Below are 20,827 nucleotides of genomic sequence, written 5' to 3' on the forward strand. Positions count from 1 at the left end.
CTTTCCTACTATCTTCATTCAATCATTCATACTCCTTTCCATGGCAAGCTGTATGTTGGGGGATCACCATTGTAAATGGCTACCGTCCGTCCTCTCAGTGAAAATGGTCCAAATGCGCTGTCACTGCACGGCTAATCATCTGTCGGTTCTCACTCATGTTGGAATAGGATCCATTGATCCTTTTGCGTCTGTCACTACGCTCAACACTCGCGAGTTTGAAGTTCGTCACAGTCATCCCATCCCAGATCCTACTCGGAATACCACAAACAAGGATTAGACTCTACGGATCTCAAGAATGCTGCCAATTGATTCTAGCTTATACCACGAAGACTCCGATCTTTCGGAATGGAGGCTAAGAGATACACACTCAAGCTATTGCAGATAGAACAAAAGTGGTTGTCAGGCACGCGTTCATATGTGAGAATGATGATGAGTGTCACGGATCATCACATTCATTAGGTTGAAGTGCGAGTGAATATCTTGGAATAAGAATAAGCTTGAATTGAATAGAAAAATAATAGTATTTTGCATTAATTCATGAAGAACAGTAGAGCTCCATACCTTAATCTATGGGGTGTAGAAACTCCACCGTTGAAAATACATAAGTAATGAAGGTCCAGGCATGGCCAAATGGCCAGCCTCCAAATGTGTACAATATGATCTATGATAGCATCAAACTGATCAAGGATGTGAAATAAATCACTAAAAGTGGTTTTTATACTAAACTAGTAGCTAGGGTTATAGAAAATAAGTAACTAAGTGCAGATGGTGCAGAAATCCACTTTCGGGGCCCACTTGGTGTGTGCTTGGGCTAAGCATTGAAGCTTTCACGTGTAGAGATTCTTCTTGGAGTTAAACGCCAGCTTTGGTGCCAGTTTGGGCGTTTAACTCTAGCTTTTATGCTAGTTCTGGCGTTTAACGCCAGAATAGGGCAGAAAGTGGGCGTTCAAACGCCAGTTTGCGTTATCAAAACTCGGGCAAAGTATGGACTATTATATATTGCTGGAAAGCCTAGGATGTCTACTTTACAACTCAATTGAGAGCGCGCCAATTAGATTTCTTTAGCTCTAGAAAATCCATTTCGAGTGCAGGGAGGTCATAATTCAACAGCATCTGCAGTCCTTTTTCAGCCTCTGAATCAGATTTTTGCTTAGGTCCCTCAATTTCAGCCAGAAAATACTTGAAATCATAGAAAAATACACAAACTCATAGTAAAGTCTATAAATGTGATTTTTATTTAAAAACTAATAAAAATATACTAAAAAGTAGCTAGATCCTACTAAAAACTACCTAAAAACAATGCCAAAAAGCGTATAAATTATCCGCTCATCACTTTGATTCCCAAATCCTTGATGCACACCCTCATTGAAGCTTCCATTCTCTACAACATAGTTGTAATCAAACTCATAGCCAAAGTGATGAGAATTCATAATATAAAAGAAAATAAGCAAAAACTAATAAGAAACAAGAGGAACAAAGTTCTACAACTAGCAAGCAAAAATCAAACTATTCATAATATTCACATATGAACAATAGCCAATAACATAACACCATTGCAATTCTCCAGCAACGGCGCCAAAAACTTGAAAAGAGTATTATCGTCGGTTAGGAATTTCACACAAAATAATTCTGTTGATAGTATAGTTTCTAACCAATAAATAATACTCAATCAAACTTTAATGTTTGGTTGTCACATGTACAAATCCCAATGAAAATTAACCAAAGTACTCAAACCTCAGGTCGTCTCACAAGAAATTGCAATGAAGTGATCAATTGTTGGCTATGAAGATGCAAGGGGGGGTTTGATTTGTGGTTGGAAAGAAAAGTAAATAACAAGAAAGTTAATGACAATTAACTAATAAAGAAATGGAAAGAACTCTTGGCTAGGTATAGGAATTGAGATCGCCATCCTTGTCCACAAACTATGTGTTGACAATTATAAGGGACCAACCCATTTAGTCTACTTCAATGCTCAAAGTACGTACAATATCTACTTCAAGCTTGAAGTACGTCAAATAGGCTTGATCAACATCAATCCATAAGTCCTAACCTAGCTACTAATTGACTTAGTAGTAGGCTAGTGTCAATAGTTATCAAATTGACCACTAAGGGTTCTCAAATCACCAAATCAATGAGACCAAATGACTCAAGGTCACTCAATTCCCTTAGCCTAGGCCAAGAGTAAAGAAAACTACTTTAAAACTAGTGAAAACATTTTAACAAACACTTAGTGTGCAATAAAAGTAAACATCACAAAATGCAAGAATTAATGGAACCCATAACTAACACAAATAAGAAATCAACAATAGCAACTAAGATAAACATAAAGAGACATGGAAACATAAAATTGTATTAAAAGGAAATTAAAATCAACAAGAGTGCATGAACATAAAAGAGAGCAAAATAAAGGAAATGACAAGTAAAACTAGAAGAATAAAGATGTAACAACAAAAAATTAAAAGGAAAAACTAAATCAAAACAAGAATTAAAAGTTGGATCTAAGAGAATTTGACCTAAACTACCCTAAATTCTAGAGAGAAGGGAGAGCTTCTCTCTCTAGAATTCTAACCTACAACATAATGAAAACTACTCTATGATTGCCCCCCATTCCCTTGCCATCCTTCGGTTCAAAAGCATCAGAAATGAGTTGGATTTGGGCCTCCTTGAGCTCAGAAATCGCCCCCAGCATTTTGCCTTTAAGTGAGTCACGTGACCAATATCACGCGTGCGCGTGGGTGACGCGTGCGCATTGCTTGATGATTTTCTGGTCACTCGTGCACGTGGGTGATGCGTGCGCGTCGCTGGCGAATCTCCTTCTCACGCGTACGCGTGGGTGACGCGTGCGCGTGGGTGACGCGTGCGCGTGGGTGACGCGTGCGCATGGGTGATGCGTGCGCGTGGCATTCAGTTCAACAAATCTTCATTTCTTCATAATTCTCCATTTTGCATGCTTTTTCTTCATTCCTTCAACCCAATCTTTGCCTTCTAATCCTGAAATCACTTAACAAACATATCAAGGCATCGAATGGAATTAAAGTGAATTAAAATTAGTAATTTAAAGGCTTAAAAAGCATGTTTTTACTCTTAAGCTCAAATTAGGAGAAATTCACAAAACCATGCTATTTTGTTGAATAAATGTGAGAAAAGTTTATAAAATTCCCTAAATTCAAAACAAGATAAACCACAAAATTGGGGTTTATCAGTAACCGGGACATAAACTCTTGAATGGTGGCTCAAAATTCTCTTTGCTCTTGAAGCATGATGCGAAGAGTGTCATCCGGGTAAGCTTGGTTGGAAGAAGAAGAAGGGTAGGTGATTTGAGGAACTTATGGAGGTCTTTGGTGTGGAGGTTGGTATCTTTAGCCTTGGTTTTGTGGTTGGAATGATTGTTTTGTTGATTGTGGTGTGGTTGAAAGTTGTTGTTCCTTCTTTGATTTGAACCATCTCTCTACCCTTGGTTGGAATTGTCTTGACAACCTTAGTTTTGCCAACCTTGTTTATAATTGCCCCCTGTTGATAAGGCCCTTGAGTGGAATGGTTGAAGTAAGCATTGGTGGCCGCCAAGGTATTGTTCTCTTGGAGTTGTGGACATTCATCGGTATAATGAGAGTTGCAAGCACAAATTCTACATACTCTTTGTGGAGCTACCATTTGGTATTGTTGTTATGGTGGAGGAGGATGTTATTGATTTTGATGGATTTTTCTAAGAATGGTGGTCATTTCCCCTAAGGTCTTGGTTAGGCCGGACTCACTAGAAGAAACCTCATTGATGGTCCTTGGGTGATTGTTTCTTTGCTTCGCATGTTGGGTAGATTCAGCTAAATCGGCGATAAGTTGCCATGCTTCCTCCGCCGTTTTGTACTTTGTCAAAGAGCCATTACTCGAAGCATCCAAAAGAATCTTATCTTGAGGCTTCATGCCTTGGCAAAAGTAACTAATTAACACCAAATTGTCAATCATGTGATGTGAACATGAATCAAGGAACTTCCTAAAACGCTCCCAATACTCATAAAGAGTTTCCAAATCACCTTGAATGATGCATAAGATCTCTTTTCTCAACCTATCGGTCACCTCCGGAGGAAAGAATTTGTCTAGAAATTCCCTTCGAAGGAAATCTCAATTGGTGACAACATCATCGGGTAGAGTGTAGAACCACTCATTTGCCCTTCTCTCAAGAGAAAATGGGAAGGCAAACACCCATATAGCAACTTCATCGGAGCCCTCTCTCCTAGTAGTTGAGCATACACCTTGAAAGTCCCTAAGATGTGTAATAGGGTCTTGAGCGAATAAACCATGGAACTTGGGAAGTAGATTAATCAAGGTGGTCTTTAGCTCAAAATTGGCATTTAAGTTCGGATGACACTTTTGAAGTGGTTGAAGAGTGAAGTCTGGAGCCCCTCCTCCTTAAGAATGATTCTTCTTGGGGTGGCCATGGTGTCGGTGCCTAAGTCAATAGAAGAGACGTCAATAGAACCAATAGAAGAGTAAATAGTTTCACTTTCAAATGACGCTTCGGATAAGGTTGGTGAATTAGCGAAAGCTGCTTCACCACCCTCAAAAACTATCCGACGCCGAGCTTGCTTAAGATGTAATAAAGTTCTTTCAATTTCTGGATCAAAAGGGGCTAAGCTCGGATCTGGTAGTGAACGCGTCATAGAACTCATGATAATTAACTATACTAGAGCAAAGAAACTATTAATTACTACTACTATAAATTCTAACTAAAGACTAGACTAGCCAACAATATAACACTAGCCAACAATATAAGACATATTCATACTAGCCAACAATATAACACCATTGCAAGTCCCCGGCAACAGCACTAAATACTTTATGAAGGATAAATGCCGGTAAGGAATTCATCAAAGGATTTTTCTCAATTCAATGTCGCAAAGTATTGTCCTAACCGACGAGATATCCCTATAGCTAATCAAAGTTTAATAAGTAGATGTCTGATAAACCATTATTTTATGGTTTATATTGTGTTTAATTGTGTGGTTTTATCAAATCTTTACCCATTTATTCATATGATTTGCATGTATTCACAATTCCTTCCTAAAATTGTTCTATGATTGAAAACTTGCTTCCTAGAGACTTTTAATTATGTATTTTAATTCTCCTTTATTCCATTCGATACCGTGATATGTGTGTTAAGTGTTTCAGGATTTATAGGGCATGAATGACTTGGAAATTGGAGAGGAGGCTTGCAAAAATAGAAGGAACACAAGAAATTAAGGAGATGACCAGCGAGAAGCGACGCGGATGTGTGGCTCATGCGACCGTACGAAACAAAGGAAATTGTAGTGACGCGCTCGCGTGCCTGACGCGAACGCATGGATTGGAAACTGCACAAGTGACGCGAATGCGTGGACGACGCGCATGCGTGGCAAGGCAAAACGCTGGATGACGCGAACGCGTGGAAGACGCGATCACGTGACGTGCGCGATCTGCAGAATTTACAGAATTCGCTGTGGGTAATTTTGGGCCATGTTTTGACCTAGTTTTCGGCCCAGAAAAGCAGATTAGAGCTAAAGAACATGCAGAGACCAAGAGAGACATTCATTCCGCAAGATTTTTAGTTTTAGATCTGATTTTACTCCTCCTCTAGGTTTTCTCTCTACACATTCATAGTTCTTAGGATTTTGTTTTTATTGCTTTTTGGATTGGGATATTGAGAAGAGTTATTACCTCCGCCAAGACGTCGTCATTCTAGTTTGTTTTCCTTACTTGTCACTTACTCATTCATATCCTTAATTTGTTCAGAGTTACTATTGGATTATTTTTAGAATTTATTAATACAAGAACTATTTTTATTTTTAATTGGTCTCTTTGATTATTATTATTTATCATGTCTTCCTTTATTTCCCTTTCTTATTTCGTGAAGTTTATATTCATAATGAGCGAGTAGTTCCATTGCTTGATTGGGAGTTGATTGAAAGGAGAACCTTGAGTTGGAATGCTCAAGAGTAAGATTGTAATTGGGTTTATTGTTGGATAGCCCTCTAGCCACTAACACTAATCCTTCCCAAGGGAGAGGATTAGAACTTGTGAATAGAAACAGACTTCCAACTTGCTTGACTTTCCTCTATCTGGTAAAGGATAACTGAGCAGAACAACCTTCAATTATAAATTAATCTTGGGAGAACTCCAACAAGGATAGATTTTCTGACTAATCTACTCCCGGTCAAGATTTTTATTTAAATTACATAAATTCTCTGATTTAGTTTCCTGTTTATCAAACTCAAAATCATTTTCAAAAACATCTGATTAATAAAATAGTACATCTTTCTACAACTCGTTAGGAGACGACCTGGGATTCATAGTCCCAGTATTTTAATTCTAATTTTGTGACAACCCTTCTAAATTGATAAGCGGATTTTTGTTGGTTAAGAACTGTACTTGCAACGTATCTCTTATAATAATTTCTTAAACCGCCAATTTCCGCCACGTCAATTTTTGGCGCCGTTGCCGGGGAATTGTAAACGTGTGCCTTATTATTGGTTATTGTAAATTTTTTTTACTTGTTTATTTGTTTTTTTTTTCCCTTTTATTTCTATTAGCTATTATGAATTCTCACCCCTCTCGCTTTGAGTTTGGTTCTAATAATATTGAAAGGAATAAAAGCTATAGCAGGAATATGCATCAAGGTCAGAGCAATCAAGGATGGATGGAGCCAGAGAACATGCAGAGACCAAGAGAGACATTCATTCCGCAAGATTTTTAGTTTTAGATCTGATTTTACTCCTCCTCTAGGTTTTCTCTCTACACATTCATAGTTCTTAGGATTTTATTTTAAACATGAAAATAAACATAGCTTATCAATGCACATGGATTTTTAATTTTTATAAGTTCTCATGAGTAGGTATCCAAATTCCCATTATATTACCAAGACACATCCGGAATGCAATGGGACACGTACAAATTGCGGGCAACTTACCTTTTCCCGTCTTGGTTTCAGATCTCGTCTTAGCATTCGGAGTCTCCTACAGAGCTAGGGACACCAAAGCCATGCTTCCACGGGGTGATCAATACGTCCCTAACGGGAAATATATCAGACCTCCAGCAGCCACTACAAGCCAACCTACTGAACCGGCTAAAGACATTCCTCCTTCAACACCACAAGCACCTACAACTAACCAACTGCTCCATCAGATACTTGAAAGGTTGGATCGGCAGGAACACAAAGCAAAGCTAAGAGAGCGCCGTTACAAACGCCGATTCACATACCTCAAGGAGCTACTTATGGGAAAATACAAAGACCCGGACACCCCGGACTCCACTTCCTTTACTAGCACAGGGAGCCATGACGGTCCCGACTGTGGAGATACTGCTACCAGTCTACCTTTATTCCTGACAGATGGCACCGAGGACGTTGCAAAGCCTTAAGTGTGGGGAGGTCGGTCAGTACCTAACTTCTGGAGGTAATTTCCCTTCCTTAACACCAATAAAATAGGATATTTAGTTAGTTTTTTTTTTGTAGAATAGGATAAATTGCATAGTAATAGGTTAGTTGCATGCATGTTCTACTTGATTGAAAAGATAATAAGTTTCTTCTAAGACCCTATTTTTGTTAGAACAAAATTTCACTAATTTTAATCAAAACTTTTATGTTAAATTTGTTTGAAGTTGTAATTGGAACATGGTTTTTGAGCTAAAGAACACACAACCTGTGAGACTTTGAGCTTAGTTACATGGTTACCTTATTTAACCATAAATATTTTATTCTTGTGTGTTTACTTCTCTATGATTGTAATCTATATTTTGTTTTACCCTATATGTCCAATGTTTAATATATTTATATGCTTGCATATGATTGAGGCCATTATTTATTTAGCTCACTTATCCAAATTAAGCCTACCCCTTAAGTTACCTTTGTTAGCCACTTTGAGCCTTTAAATCCCATTTGTTCTGTATTTTACCACATCACTAGCCTTAAGCGAAAAAACAATTATATATTGAATCTTTGGTTAGCTTAAGATAGAATTGTTTGTTAATTAAGTATGGGAAGATTGTGGGAACAAACGATAATAAGGGAATGTGTCATGATAATATAATGGGAATTTGGGTACCTACTCATGAGAACTTATAAAAATTAAAAATCCATGTGCATTGATAAGCTATGTTTATTTTCATGTTTTAAAAAAAATATTCAATAAATAAATAAGGGGACAAAATTACCCCAATGCTAAGTTAAAATTCAAAGATCAATGCATATATGATAAAATTGAAATAAAGTTTATACATGAGTATGGAATGTGAAAAGGAAATTTTGGGTAGCTAGGTATGAAATTTAAAGTTATATAGAATATACATATATGTATTAAGTGAAAGCTTATGTTAATTAAAGATTCAATTTATAAGCTTACTTAGCCATATATACCCTTACCTTTACCTTAGCCCCATTACAACCTCGAAAAGACCTCATGATGTTTGCATTGGTACATTAAATATTGTCGATTGGTTAGGTGAAGAACAAAAATTAGAAAGCATGATTAGAGAAGGATAGAGTGATTGCCCTATACACTAGAGAGATTAGAGTGTACATACATCATCAGTGAGGGTTCAATGCTTAAATTCTATGTTCCCTGCTTTCATGAGCTACCTTCTTGCATTTTTATCTGTTCTTACTGTATAAGAATTGAGTTAGTGAAATTTGATTTATGATTGTCTTGAAGAGCTTATTTACTTTTAACCAAGTGGACAAGAACCATATAGTTGCATTCACATATATAGGTTGCATTGCATTGCATGAGTTTTACATGTTCCTACTCATTTATTTTATCTCCTTCAACTATGCATGAGGACATGCTAATGTTTAAGTGTGGGGAGGTTGATAAACCATTATTTTATGGTTTATATTGTGTTTAACTGTGTGGTTTTATCAAATCTTTACCCACTTATTCATATGATTTGCATGTATTCACAATTCCTTCCTAAAATTGTTCTATGATTGAAAACTTGCTTCCTAGAGACTTTTAATTATGTATTTTAATTCTCCTTTATTCTATTCGATGCCGTGACCTGTGTGTTAAGTGTTTCAGGCTTTATAGGGCATGAATGACTTGGAAATTGGAGAGGAGGCTTGCGAAAATGGAAGGAAGACAAGAAATTAAGGAGATGACCAGCGAGAAGCAACGCGGACGCATGGCTCACGCGACCACGCGAAACAGAGGAAATTGCAGTGACTCACTCGCGTGCCTGACGCGAACGCATGGATTGGAAACTGCACAAGTGACGCAAATGCGTGGACGACGCGCACGCGTGGCAAGGCAAAATGCTGGATGACGCGAACGCGTGGATGACGCAATCGCGTGACGTGCGCGATCTGCATAATTTACAGAATTCGCTGTGGGCAATTTTGGGCCATGTTTTGACCCAGTTTTCGGCCCAGAAAAGCAGATTAGAGCCAGGGAATATGCAGAGACCAAGAGAGACATTCATTCTGCAAGATTTTTAGTTTTAGATCTGATTTTACTCCTCATCTAGGTTTTCTCTCTACACATTCATAGTTCTTAGAATTTTGTTTTTATTGCTTTTTGGATTGGGATATTGGGAAGAGTTATTACCTCCGCCAAGACGTCATTATTCTAGTTTGTTTTCCTTACTTGTCACTTACTCTTTCATATCCTTAATTTGTTTAGAGTTACTATTGGATTATTTTTAGAATTTATTAATACAAGAACTATTTTTATTTTTAATTGGTCTCTTTGATTATTATTATTTATCATGTCTTCCTTTATTTCCCTTTCTTATTTCGTGAAGTTTACATTCATAATGAGCGAGTAGTTCCATTGCTTGACTGGGAGTTGATTGAAAGGAGAACCTTGAGTTGGAATGCTCAAGAGTAAGATTGTAATTGGGTTTATTGTTGGATCGCCCTCTAGCCACTAACACTAATCCTTCCCAAGGGAGAGGATTAGAACTTGTGAATAGAAACAGACTTCCAACTTGCTTGACTTTCCTCTATCTGGTAAACGATAACTGAGCAGAACAACCTTCAATTATAAATTAATCTTGGGAGAACTCCAACAAGGATAGATTTTTCAACTAATCTACTCCCAGTCAAGATTTTTATTTAAGTTACATAAATTCTCTGATTTAGTTTCCTGTTTATCAAACTCAAAACCATTTTCGAAAACATCTGATTAATAAAATAGCACATATTTCTGTAACTCGTTGGGAGACGACCTAGGATTCATACTCCCAGTATTTTAATTCTAATTTTATGACAACCCTTCCCATAAAATTCCCCACACTTAAATTGTACACAATATCTATCTTAAGCTAACCAAGGATTCAACTTGAGATTTTTATTTTGTTTTTCTGCTTAAGGCTAGTAATGTGGTTATAGAACAAGAGGGGATTAAAAAGCTCAAGGGGGCTAACAAAGGTGATGTAAAAGGTAGGCTAAATTTGGGGTAAGTGAGGGAAAAATCAAATGATGGCCTCAATCATCTCTTGGTATGTATCTATATTCTATATTGGACATATAGATTAAAACAAAGTAAAGAACATCAGAATGAAAAAGAAGGTCGAAACACACAGGAATGAAATTTATGGTTTGAATGTAACCATACAATTAAGCTCAAAACTCACAGGCTGTGTGTTCTCTAGCTCAAAAAATCATATATCAGTTATGTATGTCTTGCAAGTAGAAATCAAGAGTTCTCATTATTCTCAATGTAAATATTAGGGTGGCTTTTAAAATCTTAGTGTTCCTCCTTGATGAAATGTTGTTAATTAACTAACATGTAATGCTATATATACAAGGTGTGTGGATTGTTTTAATTTACTAAAGTTTCTAGTTTACTCTTTTTATTTTCAATTAAACCAAACTAATATATGCTAAAAGGGTAAACTATACTAATTAATCCACATATTCTATAACTAATAAGTTTAGAATTGCAAACTAAACTAAATATCTAAGATATAAACTAAAGTGCAAAATGCGGAAATAAGGTAAAAAAAAATATAGCAAAAGAACAATGTGCAAGTACTGAAAAATAAAAATAAATATAAAAATACAGAAAAATAAGCAAAATAAGATAGAAGAGTCTGTAGTGGTTCACTAAAAAGATAAGCCAGGGATGGCGACCTCCCCACACTTAAAATATAGCATCGTCCTCGATGCTCACTCAAGCTGGGTGTGAAGAAGTGTCATCACCGGAAGGATGGGCTGCTGGTATCTCTGTGGTGGTCTGAGGGTCTGCAGACTGGATAAGTGTAGGAGGATCTGTCTGCTGTAGTGGAGGCTCTGACTGTATCGGAATCTCCGAGTCTGCGGCCTGTAGCTGGTGGTGCTCCTCATGATGCGACGCAGCCTGCTCTTGTCCTGCCTGCTCAGCCTCTCTCTGTGCATGTGTCTCCTCCTCATGCTCGTCTGCCTCCTCCTCAGATGGCTCTGATGGTGTGTCAGGCTCAGAGGGGATGTCGCTGCCGAATCAGATTATCAACTTAAGGTGCTCATAGCGTCGCTTGTTGCGGCGCTCAGATCTCTCATATCGCCGCTGGTTGCGGCACTCCATCTGGTCTAGCTGCTGAAATAGGCGGTGCACAAAGTGGTAGATGGGCTCTGAGGCAGGCGGGGGTGTAGTGGTGGTAGCTGGTGCAGCAGTAGATGAAGAAGGGGCAGCTGAAGGTGTGGCTGTCTCATCAGAAGCGGTGAGGAATGGGGGTCTATAACCTAAAGCTTGGAACTTCCTACTGTGAAGAATGATCTTCTTGCAGTCTGCAGCAGTCGGCTTTGCATCAGCCAGCTCCCAAGGCACGTCAGCTCGGCAGCCTAGCTGGGTGATCAGATAAGGGAAAGGAAGGGTGCCTCTGATATGGGCCCTGGTCATGTAATGCCGGATGAAACGTGGAAGATACAGGTCCTTACCCTCCAGCACACACCAGATGAGGGTGATCATAGCAGCGGGCAGCTCTGTCTCATGAGTGCTCGGCATCACATAGTTGCTCAGAATCTGGTGCCATAGCCGAGCCTCATCATTCAGGTAAATCAGCTTGATTCCTTTAGGCATTGCTGTGTTATTTCCCATGACCCAGGGGACAGTAAGATCAAGAGCTATTCTCTGCTTGACAGCATCCCAGTCAAATCTCATAAATTGCATATCCTCTTTAGGCTGAAGGTGGAGGATGTCCTCAATAGCTTTCTCAGTGACCAAAATATATTTCCCTCTGAGGTGCACTGCATCCAGGGAAGTCTTGAAATAGTTGCAGTAAAACTCTCTGACCCAGGAAGCATTGACCTCTGTCAAGTTTCTTTCCAAGAAGAACCAGCCTCTCTGTTTTATCTGTTTGAAGGTGTACTGCTGTAGTTCTTCTGGAATTTTTAGAGTTTTTTTCAGGTACAGGTTCCTGGAAGTGGCAAACACTGGACACTTAAGCTCACAGTATATGTTTGCAAATTTAATTGGGTCTGTGGCAGTGAGGAGCTGGTCAGCCTTCTCCTGCGGGGTAAAGTGCTTTTCCCGCCAGGAGTCATCATGCAAAATGTCCAGGATGGACATAGAGGATTCGCCTCTTTTCCTTTTACCAGTGGTTGCTTTGCCCTTTCCTTTGTGCTGAGGGTCGGACATCCTGAAAAAGTAGAAATTTCAGGATATAATTGAAGAACAAAAATAGGAAAATAAGTAGGCAATTAGAATAATTGCAATATAAGCACATAGTGGTAAAAGAGCAAGAGAAGCATGAAATGAGTTGAATATATGTGCAATTTGGATTGTAATCGAGTGAAAAAGTTTGAAAAGAAAAAATACAATTCAAAAGGAGTGATAAGCGGAATTCAAGTTAAATAGGAAAAACTATGATCATGCCCTGAGTTAGAAAGTTGAAGTAGTTAGGTTAAAAGCAAAAGAGAAGTTAGAAAGTTAAAAGTGGTTAATATGTGAAAAGGAAGTTAGAAAGTGAAAGCAGTGAGTTAGTAGAAAGAAAGTTAAAGTAAGTGGCATGATTGATGGTTTCCATTGTAACAAGAGATTCAGAAATTTAAAGAACAGTCAACTCATATTCAAGCAAGGATATCAGTTTATTGATGATAATTCATATAGAGACAGGAGTATCTAAAGCTAAAATGAAATCATCAATAATGCAAGTTATTAACCAGGGAATGGAAAGGAATAAGAATGCGAGCCCGTGCATTCATGAATTGGTTTGGTTATAGCTAAGTAATGCAAAATGCAAAATTGCCAAAACCAATACATGAATGAAAATGAAACAATTTGCAGAAAATTGGGCAGCATTCCGGCTAAAATTGGATGTTCCCGGGTAATAAACAGTAGGAAAATTAGTTCATATAAATTTAAATAAAGCTGCAAATAGACACAAATAACATGAACATGAAAGAGCAGTGTAACAGCAGCAAGAAACATGGAAGAACAATATATGAAGAATATGATCATCACAGCAAAATCAAAATTGCGAAATAGATTAAACAAGTAGCAAGAACGGTGCAATTATCAGGCCTAAATCCACTAACCACATCCTAGCTGCCTAACCACCTAAAATCCACTACAAACATGCATCTCTAACTATCCTATTCTGAACAAAAATTGAAAGACTAACTAAGGTATCGAAAAGAGGAATCGCAGTATGGCAGAACCTGGTGTGTAGAAGTAAAAATGTATCGAATAGAGATGAGGGCAGAGAGATGGTGGTGGTGACACGGCGGCACTGGGAGGGAGCACGGCGGTGCGGTGGTGGAGCAGGGGCGGGGTAGAGGTTGGGGTTTGGGTTGGAGGAGGTAGGGGGAAGGAAGGAGGGGGTGAGGGTTGTGGTGGTGGGAGGCGGCATTGGTGGCGGGGTGGTCGGGGCTGGCCGTAGTGGGGGAGGGGCAGTGGTGGTTGAGAGGGGTGGAAGAGAGGGGAGGGAAGAAAGAAGAGAGGGGGAAGGGGTGGTTTTTGGTGATGGGGTGCGGTGGTGGGGATGGCGCGGTGGTCGGCGGTGGTGGCTGGAAGTGTTGGTGGTTGGCTGGCGGAGGAGGGAGGGGTTGCAGAGAAGAGAAGGAGAAGGGGGGTATGGGGGCACGACGGGTAGGGTTTCGCATGAAGGGGGTTAGTATTTTTGAATCCACACGAACGCGTGGAGCACGCGATCGCGTGACTAGTGTGAAATGGGTTCGACGCGGTTGTGTGATTGACGCAATCGCGTAGGTTGGGTAAAAGATGGGTGACACGGACGCGTGAGGCACGCGACCGCGTCGCTAAAAATTGTGCCAGACGCACACTTCTAGCGTCGTTTCAGCGCAACTCTCTGTCTCCATTTAGGGGGCCATAATATCCACGCGACGCGGACGCGTCGCTCACACTTTCGCGTGGGATGAGTGTTTTGCAAGTGACGCGTTCGCGTTAGGGACGCGAACGCGTGGGCTGTTTTGTGCTAAACGCACACCAGCCGCATGATTCCAGCCTAACTTTCTAGGCATTGGATCTTTACGCCGATTTCCTTCTCACGCCCACGCGTGGCCTGCGCGCTCGCGTGGGGTGAGATATTTTTTTTATATACAATTATGCAGTATGCAATATGCAGTGCTAATGTAGATGCTATGAATACTTCTAGGTTCAATGAAAATAAAATAGAATAAAAACAAACAACACGAAATAAAATTGAAAAAGAAACGATCATACCATGGTGGGTTGTCTCCCACCTAGCACTTTTACTTAAAGTCCTTAAGTTGGATATTTGATGAGCTTCCTGTTATGGTGGCTTGTGCTTAAATTCATCCAGAAATCTCCACCAATGTTTGGAATGCCAACAGCCTCCGGGGTCCCAAATAAGGCACGTAAAGCCTGTGAGCAGCTTCAAACAGATTCTTAGGCTCTCGGGGTGATGAATGTCAGAATAGATTCCAGGATCCCAAACTTTGCTTTTAAATCCGTCTTTGTTTTGATCTATATTCTTCCATCTGGGCGGTTTAGAAATTGTATTCTCACCAAGATGACCAAGTGCCTTCCAAGACCCATTCAATTGAACTTGATACCAATCCTTGTACTTCGAATTGAAGCGTGGAACCTTATTGAATCTTGCACACCAGCTCTGAGTACGAGCCATTTCCTTCTTACTCTTAAAGTCGCAGAGAGCTCTAAGCTGACCATCTGTTTCAAGCAAACCATATTCAAGTGGAAAAGTAAAGATAAAGGTTAAGGATTGTACCCACTTGAAGCTTGTATTAGGTGGTAATGGCCTTGGGATAGGTGTTTCCAGTGGTTCTGTAAGCTTTACTCCCTTGTATTCTTCTGTGAATTCCTCCACTTCTTTGCAAAATTCTTCAAATTTTGACGAACCAGATTTCCTATCGATAAAGAAATTCACAAATATGTTATCGCGTTGCAAGTATAGCTTCTAAACCAACAGAAAATCTTTTCGTGCAAATGTTTTGGTTGTTACAAGTAACAAACCCAATAAAATTTATAAACCAAAGTATTCAAACGTCAGGTCGTCTTCTCAAGGAATTGTAGGGAGGTGTTCTTATTATTAGCTATGGAAAAGGTAGAATTTTGGGTTTTTTAAAATAAATAACAAGTAATTTAAATGGCAGGGAAAATAGATTAATAATCAATAAAACTCTTGGCAAGGTATGAAAATTGGAAGTCCTATCCTAGTTATCCTTATCAATGGTGATGAGAATTGAGTTTTGATCCCACTTAGTTAACCTTTACTAAAGCAAGGGAAAGTCAAGTGGTCTAATTAGTTAGATCCTCAAGTCCTAGTCAATTCCTAAGAAAGGACTAGAGTTAGTGGGATTCAATTCAATTAGCAAAAATAACAATTATCAATCACGATGAGTTTGATAACTCAAGAGTTACCAATTAATCAACCAAAGCCAAAAGGAAAAAATCTAAATTAAATTAAAAGCATTCATATAAATAAAGGAAAGCAAAGTCAAATCTAAAATACCTCAATTTATATTAAATAAAACATTCAAATCTAAATGCGAAGAATTCATAAGCCAAATTGGTAACATGAGTCAGATACGAATAAAAGCATTAGAATAAATAAAAATATAAAAGGAATATTGAACCTCAGAAGAAGTTGAAATAATAAGTTGAAATAATAAGAAATCCTAATTCCTTTAAGAGGAATCCTAATCCTAAATCCTAAGAGAGAGGAGAGAACCTCTCTCTCTAAAAACTACATCTAAATTATGAAAAGTGAATAATGGAGGAATTCCCTAAATGGATGCATTCCCCCACTTTATAACCTCTAATATGTGTTTTCTGGACTTGGATCTCGGCCAAAAGAGTTTCAGAATTCGCTGGGGGCGTTTTCTGCAGTTTCTGCACGTGGCGTCTGTCACGCGTTCCCGTGGGTCACGCAGTCGCGTCATCTGGAGTTCTGCTCTTCCATGCGATCACGTCGGTCACGCGTACGCGTCATTTGCGTTCTGCTCAAGGCACGCATCCGCGTCAGTCACGCGTTTGCGTTGCTGTCTTTTCGCGCTAGGCACGTGGCCGCGTCGTCCATGCGTTCGCGTCGCTGCCCTTTTCTTCAAAACTCCATTTTTGTGCTTTCTTTCTAATTTTGTATGTTTCCTTTCTGTCCTCTAAGTCATTCCTGCCTTAGGAGATCTGAAAATACTTAACACACAAATCACGGCATCAAATGGTAATAAAGGGTAATTAAAATTAGTATTTTTAAAGCATAGGAAACATGTTTTTCACATATATCACATAATAAGGAAGGGAAAGTAAAACCATGCAATTTACATGAATAAGTGGGTGAGGGATTGAATAAATCACTTGAATTGGGCACAAAATACATCATAAAATATGGGTTTATCAACCTCCCCACACTTAAACAATAGCATGTCCTCATGCTAAATCCAAGAGAAAGGGTAAAGTTAGAGTGGTGGAATCTCATGCAATGCATTCTATTCTAAATCCAACTACCTAAATGAGTCATGCAATTCTAGTTATTATTCACTTGTATATAAAGCTTACATTTAGTTAAATTAATTCATATCCTCAAGGAATCATATATACATAGCCAAACCCTAGATAATGTTAAAGCACTTTTACAATTGAGATGGGTAAAAGTATTTCTCAAACTTGCAAGACAATTAACAATTAAGCAGAGATATATGGTGATGAGCTATTGAGCTCTCACTGGATTTTGTGTTTACTCTCTAGTCACTCAGTGTTTATTGGGTTAATCACTCTATTCTTCTTTCTATCCTTGCTTTGTAAAACTTTGTTTTTCATCTAATCAATCAACAACTATGGAATATAGACATACAAAAATCATGAGGTCTTTTTCAAGGTTGTAATGGGGCCAAAGTAAGGGTAAGGGTATATGTATAAGGCTAAGTGAGCTAACAAAGTGAATCCTTGATTAGTCTAAGATCTCACCTAACATACATACTTTACATAATTTTAAAGTTCCTTTACCTATTTTCCCAAATTTTCTCACTTTGCATTACAAGCTCATGCATTCAATTTAATTTTGAAATTTTGTCCCATATGCATTGATTTTTATTTTGCATTTGGGGAATTTTTGTATCCCCTTATTTAAATACTGAAAATAATTTTTTTTAAATCTATGCACATGGTAATTTAGTTATTTTGATTTCACATGAGCATGCTTCCCAAATTTCTGAAATAACTTATTCATTTTAAATCCCTACTTTGTTTCTATCATCCCATGTTCCCATAAAATTCCCCACACTTAAATTGTACACAATATCTATCTTAAGCTAACCAAGGATTCAACTTGGGATTTTTATTTTATTTTTCTGCTTACGGCTAGTAATGTGGTTATAGAACAAGAGGGAATTAAAAATCTCAAGGGGGCTAACAAGGGTGATGTAAAAGGTAGGCTAAATTTGGGGTAAGTGAGGGGAAAATCAAATGATGGCCTCAATCATCTCTTGGTATGTATCTATATTCTATATTGGACATATAGATTAAAACAAAGTAAAGAACATCAGAATGAAAAAGAAAGGCAAAACACACAGGAATGAAATTTATGGTTTGAATGTAACCATACAATTAAGCTCAAAACTCACAGGCTGTGTGTTCTCCAGCTCAAAAAATTATATATCAGTTATGTATGTCATGCAAGTAGAAATCAAGAGTTCCCATTATTCTCAATGTAAATATTAGGGTGGCTTTTAAAATCTTAGTGTTCCTCCTTGATGAAATGTTGTTAACTAACTAACATGTAATGCTATATATACAAGGTGTGTGGATTGTTTTAATTTACTAAAGTTTCTAGTTTACTCCTTTTTATTTTCAATTGAGCCAAACTAATATATGCTAAAAGGGTAAACTATACTAATGAATCCACATATTCTATAACTAATAAGTTTAGAATTGCAAACTAAACTAAATATCTAAGATATAAACTAAAGTGCAAAATGCGAAAATAAGGTAAAAAAAAAAATACAGCAAAAGAACAATGTGCAAGTACTGAAGAATAAAAATAAATATAAAAATACAGAAAAATAAGCAAAATAAGATAGAAGAGTCTGTAGAGGTTCACCAAAAAGATAAGCCAGGGATGGTGACCTCCCTACACTTAAAATATAGCATCGTCCTCGATGCTCACTCAAGCTGGGTGTGAAGAAGTGTCATCACCGGAAGGATGGGCTGCTGGTGTCTCTGTCATTCCTCTTCACTTCTTTATAGCTTCTCTTGAGCTTAGCATGAGGACATGCTAATGTTTAAGTGTGGAGAGGTTGATAAACCACTATTTTATGATTTATCTTGTGCTCAATTGAGTGGATTTTATCAATCATTCATACACTTATTCATATGATTTGCATGAGTTTACGTTTTCCTTCCTAATTTTGTGCTATGATTGAAAACATGCTTCTTTGGTCTTAATTTTGATATGTTTAATCTTCTCTCATTATCATTCGATGCCTTGATATGTGTGTTAAGTGTTTTCAGAGATTACGAGACAGGAATGGCTTAGAGGATGGAAATGAAGCATGTAAAACTGGAAGGAATACAAGAAACTAAAGGAACTGCTAAAGCTGTCCAGCCTGACCTCTTGGTACTAAATCGACCATAACTTGAGCTACAGAGATCCAAATGATGCGGTTTCAGTTGCGTTGGAAATCTAACATCCGGGGCTTCGCAATGATATATAATTTGCCATAGCTGCCCCGAATCCAGGTGACGCGAACGCGTGGATCACGCGGACGCGTGACCTGGCAGAAACGCAATCCACGCAAACGCATGAACGACGCTTTTGCGTCACTTTTCTGCGACCTGTACGTACCAGAATACGCTGGTGGTGATTTTTGGGCTATTTTTGACCCAGTTTTCGGCCCAAAAAATATAGATTAGAGGCTATAAAGTGGGGGAATGCATCCATTCATTGGAACGAGTCCTCTATTATTCACTTTTCATAATTTAGATGTAGTTTTTAGAGAGAGAGGTTATCTCCTCTCTCTTAGGATTTAGGATTAGGATTCCTCTTAAAGGAATTAGGATTTCTTATTATTTCAACTTATTATTTCAACTTCTTCTCAGGTTCAATATTCCTTTTATATTTTTATTTATTCTAATGCTTTTATTCGTATCTGACTCATGTTACCAATTTGGCTTATGAATTCTTCGCATTTAGATTTGAATGTTTTATTTAATATAAATTGAGGTATTTCAGATTTGACTTTGCTTTGCTTTATTTATATGAATGCTTTTAATTTAATTTAGATTTTTCCCTTTTGGCTTTGGTTGATTAATTGGTAACACTTGAGTTATCAAACTCAGCAGTGGTTGAAATTAGCAGATTACTAATTGATCTAGATCGCTCTAAAGCTAGTCTTCCCACAGAGATTAACTAGGACTTGAGGATCAAACTAATTAGTCCACTTGACTTTTCTTTGCTTTAGTAAAGGTTAACTAAGTGGGATTAAAACTCAATTCTCATCACCATCGATAAGGATAACTATGATAGGACTTCCAATTCTCATACCTTGCCAAGAGCTTTATTAGTTATTATTTTAACGACTTGTTATTTTACATTACTTGTTCCTTATTTAAAAAAAACCCCAATTTACAAGATTCACAACCAATAATAAGAACACCTCCCTGTAATTCCTTGAGAAGATGACACGAGGTTAAATACTTCGATTATCAATTTCAAAGGGGTTTGTTACTTGTGACAACCAAAACTTTTGTAAGAAAGGAATTTTTGTCGGTCTAGAAGCTATACTTACAATGGAAATTTATTTGCGAAAATTCTAGATCGCGCAAGAGTTTCGTTTTTCAATGTCACAACAATGAAATAAATAACTGGGAGTAGAATCCCGAGTCGTTCTTCCAAAGACTTACACTAGAATTCACATTGTTGGTTAAAATTTTTTGGGATTTTTGGATTGCTTACGGAAGAAGTAAAATGACAATTATATAAAATCAACAAATAGCTAACAAGCATGTATCAAAATAACTACAACTAAAACATATAAGAACAAGAGCTATGAAATTAAAGTGAGAAAATTAGGAATCGAAAGCTAGTAGAGGTGAATAACAATCAATCAATATAAAGGTCTTGGCTAGGGGGAGAATTGGAGTTCCTATCCTTATTGTCATTATCACTTGTGATGGAAATTGTCCATTGCTTCCACTTAGTTATCCTCTAACAAATGAAGGAAGGTCAACTGAATACAATTAACTTGAGTTCACATGTTCTACTAAAATCATAGTGAAAGACTAGTTTTAGTGAAGTTCAAACTAACTAGCAACCTCCAATATTCAATCAACCATAGGCTTTGACAATTCAAGAGTTTCCAATACTCAATCCCAAAGCCAAGAGTAAAAATCTACTCCATAATCATAAAATGCATTTTCACAAACACCTTATGTGCACTAAAAGAAGACAT

General features: G+C 37.9%; 1 protein-coding gene across 1 annotated transcript; it reads right to left on the reverse strand.

Moving 5' to 3' along the window:
• Nucleotides 1-11,441: 11,441 nt before the first annotated feature.
• LOC148579871 (uncharacterized) lies at nucleotides 11,442-12,578 on the reverse strand. The gene has a single exon (XM_088503456.1). The coding sequence runs from the start codon at nucleotides 12,576-12,578 to the stop codon at nucleotides 11,442-11,444; it is 1,137 nt and encodes a 378-aa protein (XP_088359582.1).
• Between the last annotated feature and the right edge of the window lie 8,249 nt (nucleotides 12,579-20,827).

Source organism: Arachis ipaensis, chromosome B10 (assembly GCF_059453495.1).
Source record: "Arachis ipaensis isolate K30076 ecotype BB chromosome B10, ASM5945349v1, whole genome shotgun sequence".
Classification (NCBI taxonomy): Eukaryota; Viridiplantae; Streptophyta; class Magnoliopsida; order Fabales; family Fabaceae; genus Arachis; species Arachis ipaensis.